Raw genomic sequence first — 12,904 nt, 5'->3', positions numbered from 1 at the left:
TTGATGCTGTAATCGCTGCCAAAAGTGCTTCAACAAAGTACTGAGTAAAGGGTCTGAATACTTATGTGAATGTGATATTTCATTTTTTTTTTATAAATAAATTAGCAAACATTAATAAACCTGTTTTTGCTTTGTCATGGGCAATTGTGAGTAGTTTGAGGGGGGGGACAATTTTCCAATTTTAGAATAAGGCTGTAACGTAACAAAATGTGGGAAAAGTAAAGGGCTGAATGCTTTCCGAAGGCACTACGTGTGTAGGGGATCTTCCTGCTTCTTTATTGATGCTGAGCCTGTGATGAGAATCCTCTGGTCTTACTTAATATAATAACATGCTCTTCTATGCCTGCTTTTTTCCCAGGCAAACGGGCATGCCGACCGCATTGAAAACATAAAGCCCATGTTTGTAGAGCCCAGAGGAAAGGGGATGTTCACGGAGGTCAGTGCTGCAGACATTCCCATTTAAAACGCTGCATGTACTCTGTCACTACCTGCAGTTTCGTGACCGTAACAGTAAATGACAGTCATCATGGGAATGTTTCTCCTGCACTCCTGCAACATCACCTGGTTTCAATGATGTTTCTAGAGACAATATCTCTCTCATCATCACTCATTACCTAGGTTTACCTCCACTGTATTCACATCCTACCATACCTTTGTCTGTACATTATTCCTTGAAGCTATTTTATCGCCCCCAGAAACTTCCTTTTACTCTCTGTTCTAGACGTTCTAAACGACCAATTCTCATAGCTTTTAGCCGTACCCTTATCCTACTCCTCCTCTGTTCCTCTGGTGATGTAGAGGTGAATCCAGGCCCTGCAGTACCTAGCTCCACTCCTATTCCCCAGGCGCTCTCTTTTGATGACTTCTGTAACCGTAATAGCCTTGGTTTCATGCATGTTAACATTAGAAGCCTCCTCCCTAAGTTTGTTTTGTTCACTGCTTTAGCACACTCTGCCAACCCAGATGTTTTAGCCGTGTCTGAATCCTGGCTTAGGAAGACCACCAAAAATTCTGACATTTTCATCCCTAACTACAAGATTTTCAGACAAGATAGAACAGCCAAAGGGGGCGGTGTTGCAATCTACTGCAAGGATTGCCTGCAGAGTTCTGTTTTACTATCCAGGTCTGTTCCGAAACAATTTGAACTCCTACTTTTAAAAATCCACCTCTCTAAAAACAAGTTTCTCACTGTTGCCGCCTGCTATAGACCACCCTCTGCCCCCAGTTGTGCTCTGGACACCATATGTGAACTGATTGCCCCCCATCTATCTTCAGAGCTCGTGCTGCTAGGCGACCTAAATTGGAACATGCTTAACACCCCAGCCATCCTACAATCTAAGCTTGATGCCCTCAATCTCACACAAATTATCAATGAACCTACCAGATATCACCCCAATTCCGTAAACACGAGTACCCTCAGACATCATCCTAACCAACTTGCCCTCCAAATACACCTCTGCTGTTTTCAACCAAGATCTCAGCGATCACTGCCTCATTGCCTGTATCCGTAATGGGTCAGCGATCAAACGACCTCCACTCATCACTGTCAAACGCTCCCTGAAACACTTCAGCGAGCAGGCCTTTCTAATCGACCTGGCCGAGGTATCCTGGAAGGATATTGATCTCATCCCGTCAGTAGAGGATGCCTGGATATTTTTTAAAAATGCCTTCCTCACCATCTTGAATAAGCATGCCCCATTCAAGAAATTTAGAACCAGGAACAGATATAGCCCTTGGTTCTCTCCTGACCTGACTGCCCTTAACCAACAGAAAAACATCCTATGGCGTTCTGCATTAGCATCGAACAGCCCCCGTGATATGCAACTTTTCAGGGAAGCTAGAAACCAGTATACACAGGCAGTTAGAAAAGCCAAGGCTAGCTTTTTCAAGCAGAAATTTGCTTCCTGCAACACAAACTCAAAAAAGTTCTGGGACACTGTAAAGTCCATGGAGAATAAGAACACCTCCTCCCAGCTTCCAACTGCACTGAAGATAGGAAATACTGTCACCACCGACAAATCAACTATAATTGAGAATTTCAATAAGCATTTTTCTACGGCTGGCCATGCTTTCCACCTGGCTACCCCTACCCCGGTCAACAGCACTGCCCTCCCCTCTGCTACTCGCCCAAGCCTTCCCCACTTCTCTTTCTCCCAAATAGTCAGCTGATGTTCTGAAAGAGCTGCAAAATCTGGACCCTTACAAATCAGCCGGGCTAGATAATCTGGACCCTTTCTTTCTAAAACTATCTGCTGAAATTGTTGCCACCCCTATTACCAGCCTTTTCAACCTCTCTTTCGTGTCGTCTGAGATTCCCAAAGATTGGAAAGCAGCTGCGGTTATCCCCCTCTTCAAAGGGGGAGACACTCTAGACCCAAACTGCTACAGACCTATATCTATCCTACCCTGCCTTTCTAAGGTCTTCGAAAGCCAAGTCAACAAACAGATTACCGACCATCTCGAATCCCACCATACCTTCTCCGCTATGCAATCTGGTTTCAGAGCTGGTAATGGGTGCACCTCAGCCACGCTCAAGGTCATAAACGATATCTTAACCGCTATCGATAGGAAACAGTACTGTGCAGCCATATTCATTGACCTGGCCAAGGCTTTTGACTCTGTCAATCACCACATCCTCATCGGCAGACTCGACAGCCTTGGTTTCTCTAATGATTGCCTCGCCTGGTTCACCAACTACTTCTCTGATCGAGTTCAGTGTGTCAAATCGGAGGGTCTGTTGTCCGAACCTCTGGCAGTCTCTATGGGGGTGCCACAGGGTTCAATTCTTGGACCGACTCTCTTCTCTGTATACATCAATGATGTCGCTCTTGCTGCTGGTGAGTCTCTGATCCACCTCTACGCAGACGACTCTATTCTGTATACTTCTGGCCCTTCTTTTGACACTGTGTTAACAACCCTTCAGGCGAGCTTCAATGCCATACAACTCTCCTTCCGTGGCCTCCAATTGCTCTTAAATACAAGTAAAACTAAATGCATGCTCTTCAACCGATCGCTGCCTGCACCTGCCCGCCTGTCCAACATCACTACTCTGGACGGCTCTGACTTAGAATATGTGGACAACTACAAATACCTAGGTGTCTGGTTAGACTGTAAACTCTCCTTCCAGACTCACATCAAGCATCTCCAATCCAAAGTTAAATCTAGAATCGGCTTCCTATTCCGCAACAAAGCATCCTTCACTCATGCTGCCAAACATACCCTTGTAAAACTGACCATCCTACCAATCCTCGACTTCGGTGATGTCATTTACAAAATAGCCTCCAAAACCCTACTCAATTAACTGGATGTAGTCTATCACAGTGCCATCCATTTTGTCACCAAAGCCCCATATACTACCCACCACTGCGACCTGTACGCTCTCGTTGGCTGGCCCTCGCTTCACACTCGTCGCCAAACCCACTGGCTCCAGATCATCTACAAGACCCTGCTAGTTAAAGTCCCCCCTTATCTCAGCTCGCTGGTCACCATAGCAACGCCCACCCGTAGCACACTCTCCAGCAGGTATATCTCTCTGGTCACCCCCAAAACCAATTCTTCCTTTGGCCGCCTCTCCTTCCAGTTCTCTGCTGCCAATGACTGGAACGAACTACAAAAATCTCTGAAACTGGAAACACTTATCTCCCTCACTAGCTTTAAGCACCAGCTTTCAGAGCAGCTCATAGATTACTGCACCTGTACATAGCCCATCTATAATTTAGCCCAAACAACTACCTCTTTAGCTACTGTATTTATTTATTTTGCTCCTTTGCACCCCATTATTTCTATCTCTACTTTGCACCTTCTTCCACTGCAAACCAACCATTCCAGTGTTTTTTTTTTTACTTGCTATATTGTATTTACTTCGCCACCATGGCCTTTTATATTTTTATTTATTTATATATATATTTTGTTTGCCTTCACCTCCCTTATCTCACCTCACTTGCTCATATTGTATATAGACTTATTTTTCACTGTATTATTGACTGTATGTTTGTTTTACTCCATGTGTAACTATGTGTTGTTGTATGTGTCGAACTGCTTTGCTTTATCTTGGCCAGGTCGCAATTGTAAATGAGAACGTGTTCTCAATTTGCCTACCTGGTTAAATAAAGGTGAAATAAAAAAATAAAAAAACTCTCTTTAGTACAGCGAAGCTAACTTAACCCATACCATTTCCCTTTTGTCTAGATAATTGATGGTTATTATGACAAAGTCAGTGACTCGAAATCTAAAGGGGGCAGCTTCTTTGCGGTCTGTCGGGGAAAGGTAAGACCTGTTTGTTTGTCATGGTCAGTCTGTCTTCCCCATATCCTTGCCTGAAGTACTTCCTCTGCTCTGATGGCTTTATAGCACTTACTGGTTGAGATAGTCGCCCACTCACATACTGTAAATCACTTCTACCAAAAGGTCACTGTTTACCCTCCATGACCTAACATCGTCATGTTAGGGAAACATAGCATGCTACCTCATTTTTAATGTCAACATAGCAGTTCCTGATTTTGGCAAAGCAGAATGTCACCAGGCCTCATTGGAAAAACAGCACACTATTATACGAGACCAAATTAACACATTCTACAGCACAACGACAGAGTCATTTTCTGGGAATGCTTTAAAGTCCAAAAGTTATGTGTAGAATTAGAAAGTTGACTGTCAGAAGTATTACAATCTAAATTTACTTTCAATCTTTGTCTGCATATTTCAAGACATTCCATATAAGGGTGCATCAGTCGCATGCATTCATGGATGTCAAGGGAAGCCAGGCTTCCTGAAAAAATTGAATGAATAAAAAAAAAAACGTTTTCTTCCCAAACACCGCTACTGGGGTGTAGTAAGATATCTGATGGGCTGGACGATACTGTTCTCGTCAATTATCTATAAAAAAATATATATACTTAAACTGGAAATCAACCAATCCTCCATCGTTAAGACAATGGAAAAAATCATATACTTCATTATGTCAATATTGAAAGAGCGCGTGCGATGGAGAGGAACAAAGTAATGCAATTTGAGGATGTAGCAGAGACAATTGCAGTTACTGGAGATAGGGGTGAGAATTTGTCTGGGCGGGTATGATGTCGTTGTCTGTTTGTATTGTGTAAAGAAATTGAGGAAAAACCTGCACACATGCCTCCGAGTTCTAGGCATTGCTCATACCTGAAAAATACTGCATTGTTTGAGAACCATTTCGCAGTAGAGAGATATATTTGAAATGGTGTCTATACAACCAGAAACTGCCCATTGCATCCTCTCAAGCACTGGCTGCTGTTTTGTTATGAGTTTGAATTAAAACAAATAATGTACTTACATTTGTTCCTGGAGTGTTTCCCATCGTAATCATTTCATTGGGTAATCTACTTCTTGTGAACAGAAACCTTATAAAAAATATTGTTTAAGCCTTTTGACATAAATATCTTGTAGCAAATTCGGGGGGTACCGCTGATCGGGACTTGAACCCGTGTCCAGTGACTATCAACCCAACACCTTAGCTGTTACGCCAAGAGATCCAAACCGCTTGACGAGGTCACACATCCACTACCCCTTCTTTCGGGGAAGCGTTCCCCGCGCCTCTCTATACCAAGTCCCTGAGTTTCACATGGCCCTCTGATGGCCTCACGGGTGCCATCCCACTTCTGACACCAATGTAGAAAATGAAAAAAGCAGAAATAATGCAGTGCGACTCGTTTCACAATTAGTTGGAAGATGTTGTCCCCTTTTTGTTCAGTCTCAGTGGAGGGAGGGGGCTGCTCTCTACCTCCCTCCGTTGAGACTGACCATTAGATTCAAGCACTGTCAGACCAGTGGAGAAAAAAAATTAGGACAATATATTTTCAATCGTCAATTTTATGCTCACTCATCTGTGCTTCACAAGTACTCCAACAACTGATCTATTACTGGTGTGATCATACCTCAAGTTTTGAAATATTATTTTGAAATGGTCTGAGAAGAACAACATTGGCAGGTCAATTCAAGCATATCCAATATGCAGTAATCTATTGGGCTAACCCTACTGAACAAACCTTGTTGTTCTAGAACTGTAAAAGGTTAATGTTGTCAATGTTGCATAGGCTTCTGTTTTTTTAAGTCATGTTTAAAATACAAATAAAATCTAAGCGGTAGATCTCGGCTTGCATTTTGACTCAAAGTGAAATTGACCACTACCTCAGCTGTCATGGCAAGATATCCAAACCTCTTAATGAGGTCGCTAAGTATTAGGTTAAGGTTGCTACAATTTTGACAACGCATGGAGACAGCACTCTGAATTGATCTTAAGCCCATGCATTGTATTTTCTGTGTGCCTTGATTGGTGTCCTTGTACCTCTGCCAGGCCAGCGAGGGGCTGGATTTTGCTGACACGTATGGCCGAGGCGTCATAATCACTGGCCTCCCGTTCCCGCCCCGCATGGACCCCCGGGTCATTCTGAAGATGCAGTACCTGGACGAGATGTGCAGGAAGAAGACACCTGGGGTGCAGGTATGGAGGAAGCCCCTTCGCTGGTCCTCTGACTGATGATATATTACAGGATTTATTAGGGCTTCACTAATAGGTACCCTTACAGAAGTGAAGTTCATGTAAATTGTCAATTCACATTTTTTATCACTAAAAACAAAACATATACTTTAAGACATATATTTGGCAAAGATGTTCATGCACTAAGAAGTTGGACATCTAGTTAATATGTGTGTTTCTCTGCCTTTCCGTGTGTGTCTGTAGTACCTGTCGGGGCAGAACTGGTATCGACAGCAGGCGTCCAGGGCAGTGAACCAAGCTATTGGAAGAGTCATTCGCCACCGTGATGACTACGGGGCTATCTTCTTGTGCGACCACAGGTCAGTATTGTATGCTGGTCATTTCAGGTGATCATCGGGTACAGTTGAACTCGGAAGTTTACATACACTTAGGTTGGAGTCATTAAAACTTGTTTTTCAACCACTCAATACATTTCTTGTTAACAAACTATAGTTTTGGCAAGTCGGTTAGGACTTCTACTTTGTAATTTTTCCAACAATTGTTTACAGACATTTCACTTATATATTCACTTGTATCACAATTCCAGTGGGTCAGAAGTTTACATACAGTAAGTTGACTGTGCCTTTAAACAGCTTTGAAAATTCCAGAAAATTATGTCATGGCTTTAGAAGCTTCTGATAGGCTAATTGACATCATTTGAGTCAATAGGAGGTGTACCTGTGGATGTATTTTAAAGGCCTACCTTCAAACTCACTGCCTCTTTGCTTGACATCATGGGAAAATCACAATAAATCAGCCAAGACTTCAGAAAACAAATGGTAGACCTCCACAAGTCTGGCTCATCCTTGGGAGCGATTTCCAAACGCCTGAAGGTACCACGTTGATCTGTACAAACAATAGTACGCAAGTATGAACACCATGGGACCACGCAGCCGTCATACCGCTCAGGAAGGAGACACGTTCTGTCTCCTAGAGATGAACGTACTTTGGTGCGAAAAGTTCAAATCAATCCCGGAACAACAGCAAAGGATCTTGTGAAGATGCTGGAGGGAACGGGTACAAAAGTATCTATATCCACAGCAAAACGAGCCCTATATCGACATAACCTGAAAGGCCACTCAGCAAGGAAGAAGCCACTACTCCAAAACTGCCATAAAAAAAGCAAGACTACGGTTTGCAACTGCACATGGGGACAAAGATTGTACTTTTTGGAGAAATGTCCTTTGGCTGATGAAACAAAAATAGAACTGTTTGGCCATAATGACCATAGTTATGTTTGGAGGAAAAAGGGGGAGGCTTGCAAGCCGAGGAACACCATCCCAACCGTGAATCACGGGGGTGGCAGCATCATGTTGTGGGGGTGCTTTGCTGCAGGAGGGACTGGTGCACTTCACAAAATAGATGGCATCATGAGGTAGGGAAATTATGTGGATATATTGAAGCAACATCTCAAGACATCAGTCAGGAAGTTAAAGCTTGTTCGCAAATGAGTCTTCCAAATGGACAATGATCCCAAGCATACTTCCAAAGTTCTGGCAAAATGGCTTAAGAACAACAAAGTCAAGGTATTGGATTGGCCATCACAAAGCCCTGACCTCAATCCTATATTGAATTTGTGGGCAGAACCAAAAAAGTGTGTGCGAGCAAGGAGGCCTACAAACCTGACTCAGTTACACCAGCTCTGTCAGGAGGAATGGGCCAAAATTCACCAAACTTATTGTGGGAAGCTTGTGGAAGGCTACCTGAAACGTTTGACCCAAGTTAAACAATTTAAAGGCAATGCTACCAAATACCAATTGAGTGTATGTAAACTTCTGACCCATTGGGAATGTGATGAAAGAAATCAAACCTGAAATAAATCATTTTCTCTACTATTATTCTGACATTTCACATTCTTAAAATAAAGTGGTGATCCTAACTGACCTAAGAGAGAGAATTTTTACTAGAATTAAATGTCAGGAATTGTGAAAAACTGAGTTTAAATATATTTGGTAAGGTGTGTGTAAACTTCCGACTTAACCTGAAGTGACCAGCATATACAGTTGATTATCAGTTGTGTATGCCCATCATCTCATGGTTCCAGGCATAGGTCCCTAAATGGCAAGGTAATACAAGAAGGAAAACAAGTAGGCAGCCAGTTCGATGCAGAAAACTTTAGTGAACTGTTTACAGTTGATGTTGGAAGTTTACATATACACCTTAGCAAAATACATTTAAACTCAGTTAAAAAAAACAAAAACATTTCTGAGGTCTTGGCTGATTTATTTTCTTTTGATTTTCGCATGATGTCATGCAAAGAGGCACTGAATTTGAAGGTAGGCCTTGAAATACATCCACAGGTACACCTCCAATTGACTCAAATGACGTCAATTAGCCTATCAGAAGCTTCTGAAGCCATGCCATCATTTTCTGGAATTTTCCAAGCTGTTTAAGACACAGTCAACTTACTGTATGTTAACTTCTGACCCACTGGAATTGTGATACAGTGATTTATAAGTGAAATAATCTTTCTGTAAACAATTGTTGGAAAAATGACTTGTGTCATGCACAAAGTAGATGTCCTAACCGACTTGCCAAAAATATAGTTAATTAACAACAAATTTATGGAGTGGTTGAAAAACAAGTTTTAATGACTCCAACCCAAGTGTATGTTAACTTCTGACTTCAACTGTATATTCAAGTAGGTGCAGATCAGCCTATATTCTTCTTCAGGCTGCGGTGGTGACGGAACATGACGTGTCTCTAGAAATAGAGGTTGACATTGTAAACATCACATGACTGGGACATCAACTATATTGTCCTATAGGATTCTAGTCATCATCCTTTGCCTGATATCTCCTACAGTACCAGTCTAAAGTTTGGACACACCAACTTATTCCAGGGTTTTCCCTTTTTACTGTTTTCTACATTTTAGAATAATAGTGAAGACATAAAACTATGAAATAACACATGGAATCATGTAGTAACCAAAAAAGTGTTATAAAATGTATTTGTTGATTTGAGATTCTTTGAAGTAGCACCCTTTGCCTTGATGACAGCTTTGCACAACTGGAATGCATTTCAATTAACAGGTCTGCCTTGTTAAAAGTTAATTTGTTGAATTTCTTTCCTTCTTAATGCGTTTGAGTCAATCAGTCAGCGACTTTGTGAGTCGAAGGTTAGGTGAACGGATGATCTCCGCATTTGTTGTTCCCACCGTGAAGCATGTAGGAGGAGGTGTATTGGTGCTTTGCTGTTGACACTGTCAGTGATTTATTTTGAATTCAAGGCACACTTAACCAGCATTGCTACCACAGCATCCTGCAGCGATACGCCATCCCATCTGGTTTGGGCTTAGTGGGAATATAATTTGTTTTTCAACAGAACAATGACCCAACATACCACCACCAGGCTGTGTAAGGGCTGTTTGACCAAGAAGGAGAGTGATGAAGTGCTCCATCAGATGGCCTGGCCTCCACAATCACCTGACCTCAAACCAATTGAGATGAAGAGTGAAGGAAAAGCAGCCAACAAGTGCTCAGCATCTGTGGCAACTCCTTCAAGACCATTGCAAAAGCATTCCAGGTGAAGCTGGTTGAGAGAATGCCAAGAGTGTGCAAAGGTGTCATCAAGGCAAAGGGTGCTACTTCAAAGAATCTCAAATATAACATATTTTGATTTGTTTAAAACCTTTTTCGGTTACTACATGATTCCATATGTTATTTCATAGTTTTTGATGTCTTCGCTATTATTCTACAATGTAGAAAATAGTAATAATTAAATACCCTTGAATGAGTAGGTGTGTCCAAACTTTTGACTGGTACTGTACAGTATGTGCAAGTCATCACTTGTCACCATCAATATAAAATATTAACCTTATCGTGATTTAGGAATCACCAGCTATTATGTGGAAGTTGAAAACATCAGCTATCTCACCTATGTATGGGTAGGTAGTGTTAGGTTCCAATTTTGAATAAATAATTCACGGACACTAGTGAAGCTTAACCAAGTTTAATTCTTCCCAAAGGGTCGTTACAGCTGTAATTCAGACAAAGACATGTTTCCACCACTACAAGTATATATATAATCCACTTTAGACACTCCTCCTTCTTTCCAATCCTTACATTTTATGGTTCGACAGGAAGACAAAGTGATAGAGTAATAAACCGTTCTGTCTTCCTTAACTTATGGCTGCAATCCCGGTAACGGGATCGATATGACAACAGCCAGTGAAAGTGCAGGGCGCCAAATTCAAACAACAGAAATCTCATAATTCAAATTCCTCAAACATACATGTGTCTTATACCATTTTAAAGGTAATCTTGTAATCCCACAAGTCTCCGATTTCAAATAGGCTTTTCAGCGAAAGCACCACAAACGATTATGTTAGGTTACCACCAACTCAAAGAAAAATTCAGCCATTTTTCCAGCCAAAGAGAGGAGTCACAAAAAGCACAAATAGAGATAAAATTAATCACTAACCTTTGATGATCTTCATCAGATGACACTCATAGGACTTCATATTACACAATACATATATGTCTTGTTCGATTAAGTTCATATTTATATCCAAAAACCTCTGTTTACATTGGCGCCATGTTCAGAAATGCCTCCAAAATATCCAGAGAAATTGCAGAGCCACGTCAAATAACAGAAATGCTCATCATAAACTTTGATGAAAGATACATGTTTTACATAGAATTAAAGATACACTTGTTCTTAAGCTGACCTGACCTCAACCCCCTTGATGTCTAATCCAAAGCTCTCCACCCGTATCCCCTATCGCACTCCCGTGACTTACTCCCGTCCACCCAGCACATTCCACAGCCACTGTCTCCTACAGATACCCTTTAACTTCTGATGTAAAAACTAGTCTCTTACACTCCTTTATGCCTTATCCTTCTGCTTCTGATCTATCATGTCTCTAGTATATCAATGTTCAAAGTTTACCCCGAATCCAACAGTAGTTTTTTTTTCAATAGAGTCAACCATGTCTGTCTCTATTCAACATTGACACTGAATAGAACTTCTGTTTACGTTGTTCTGTTGTACGGGTGGATTATTCGATCTAGTGTCTCTGTCAGTATCGTCAGACCGACCCTTACACAGTTTTGGTAACACTTTCTAATAACAGTCAGTAATAAACCAATTATAAGGCATTTAAAGTTTGCTCACCTTTTCTCCCATTTGTAAATGTTAGTAAGCTAGTTATTCACAACTTTTATTCATAAATAATTCATAAGATGTTTAATATAGGTCCTTTTTAAACGGTTTACTAATCATTAGTTAAGTGTTTTTGTGGTTCCTAATATAAAGTGAGGGCTATCTAGGCTATACTTTATAAATGTTTTGAGTGACCAGTGTAATTTCTCACAAAAGATGGACATTGGTAGACATTCCAGCAGTACCTGATACTCTTTTAAGGTGTCAAATTGGCTTAAATCATATGAATGATAAAGAATAAGCAGTAGCTTACCAACCTTTTCCAATGTGGTAGTAATGAGTTATAAATGGTGAACAAACTGTTTGTAAATGCCTTAAATTATTTATTACTGAACGTTATAGTGTTACGAGTTTTTCCTATCATGCAACTCTATAGTGTCCGTTGGCTATTTCCTCCAGGTTCAAAAGCACAGACGCACGTGCCCAGCTACCCTCATGGATAAGGCCCTACGTGCGCACTTACGACAACTTTGGAAATGTGGTCCGTGACGTGGCGCAGTTCTTCAGAGTTGCACAGAAACATGTAAGTGGGTCAAGCAGAAGAGTACATCTTGAGTGACTTTCTGACTGCTTGAGAGAGAAACATTAAATTATACATTTGGAATGTACTGTAATAATAACCCTTAAAGGAAAGGTTCACCCATTTTGAATGTTATTGTTTTTGTGCATCTGAGTAATGTTATATCAATGCCCTGGGTCATAAAAAAAAAAGTATTTAACCTTTTATTTAATCAGATAGGCTAGTTGAGAACAAGTTCTCATTTACAACTGCGACCTGGCAAGATATAGCAAAGCAGTGCGACACAAACAACAACACACAGTTACACATGGAATAAACAAACATACAGTCAATAATACAATAGAGAAAGTCTATATACAGTGTGTGCAAATGAGGTAGGATAAGGTGGGTGAGGCAATAAATAGGCCATAGTGGCGAAATTATTACAGTATGGCAAATTAAACACTGGGGTGATGGATGTGCAGAAGATGAGTGTGCAAATAGCGGTACTGGGGTGCAAAGGAGCAAAATAAATAACAATATGGTGATGAGGTAGTTGGATGGGCTATGTACAGGTGCAGTGATCTGTGAGCTGCTCTGACAGCTGATGCTTAAAGCAAGTGAGGGAGATATGAGTTTCCAGCTTCAGTGATTTTTGCAGTTCGTTCCAGTCATTGGCAGCAGAGAACTGGAAGGAAAGGCGCCCGAAGGAGGAATTGGCTTTAGGGGTGACC

The 12,904-nt window shown here is 41.3% G+C and overlaps 1 protein-coding gene across 6 annotated transcripts in view; it reads left to right on the top strand.

Annotated features, from left to right (window-relative positions):
* rtel1 (regulator of telomere elongation helicase 1) overlaps window positions 1–12,904 on the top strand; it is a 56,099-nt gene that overhangs the window by 22,046 nt on the left and 21,149 nt on the right. For 4 of the 6 annotated variants that reach the window (XR_008755499.1, XM_055892562.1, XM_055892561.1 and 1 more), the window contains exons 20-25: window positions 359–436; window positions 4,189–4,266; window positions 6,326–6,472; window positions 6,713–6,828; window positions 9,833–10,033; window positions 12,071–12,194. Coding sequence is in view for 5 of the 6 variants with exons in the window: in XM_055892562.1 (XP_055748537.1) it covers window positions 359–436; window positions 4,189–4,266; window positions 6,326–6,472; window positions 6,713–6,828; window positions 9,833–10,033; window positions 12,071–12,194 (744 nt within the window). In the remaining variant the exon portion in view is untranslated. The remainder of the gene's footprint in view (window positions 1–358; window positions 437–4,188; window positions 4,267–6,325; window positions 6,473–6,712; window positions 6,829–9,832; window positions 10,034–12,070; window positions 12,195–12,904) is intronic. The other 2 variants (XM_055892565.1, XM_055892564.1) reach the window with 1 other exon arrangement.

This window comes from Salvelinus fontinalis, chromosome 31 (genome assembly GCF_029448725.1).
Source record: "Salvelinus fontinalis isolate EN_2023a chromosome 31, ASM2944872v1, whole genome shotgun sequence".
Taxonomy (NCBI): domain Eukaryota; kingdom Metazoa; phylum Chordata; class Actinopteri; order Salmoniformes; family Salmonidae; genus Salvelinus; species Salvelinus fontinalis.
The sequence above is the reverse complement of the archived record's forward strand: the minus strand, read 5'-3'. Positions and strand labels throughout refer to the sequence as shown.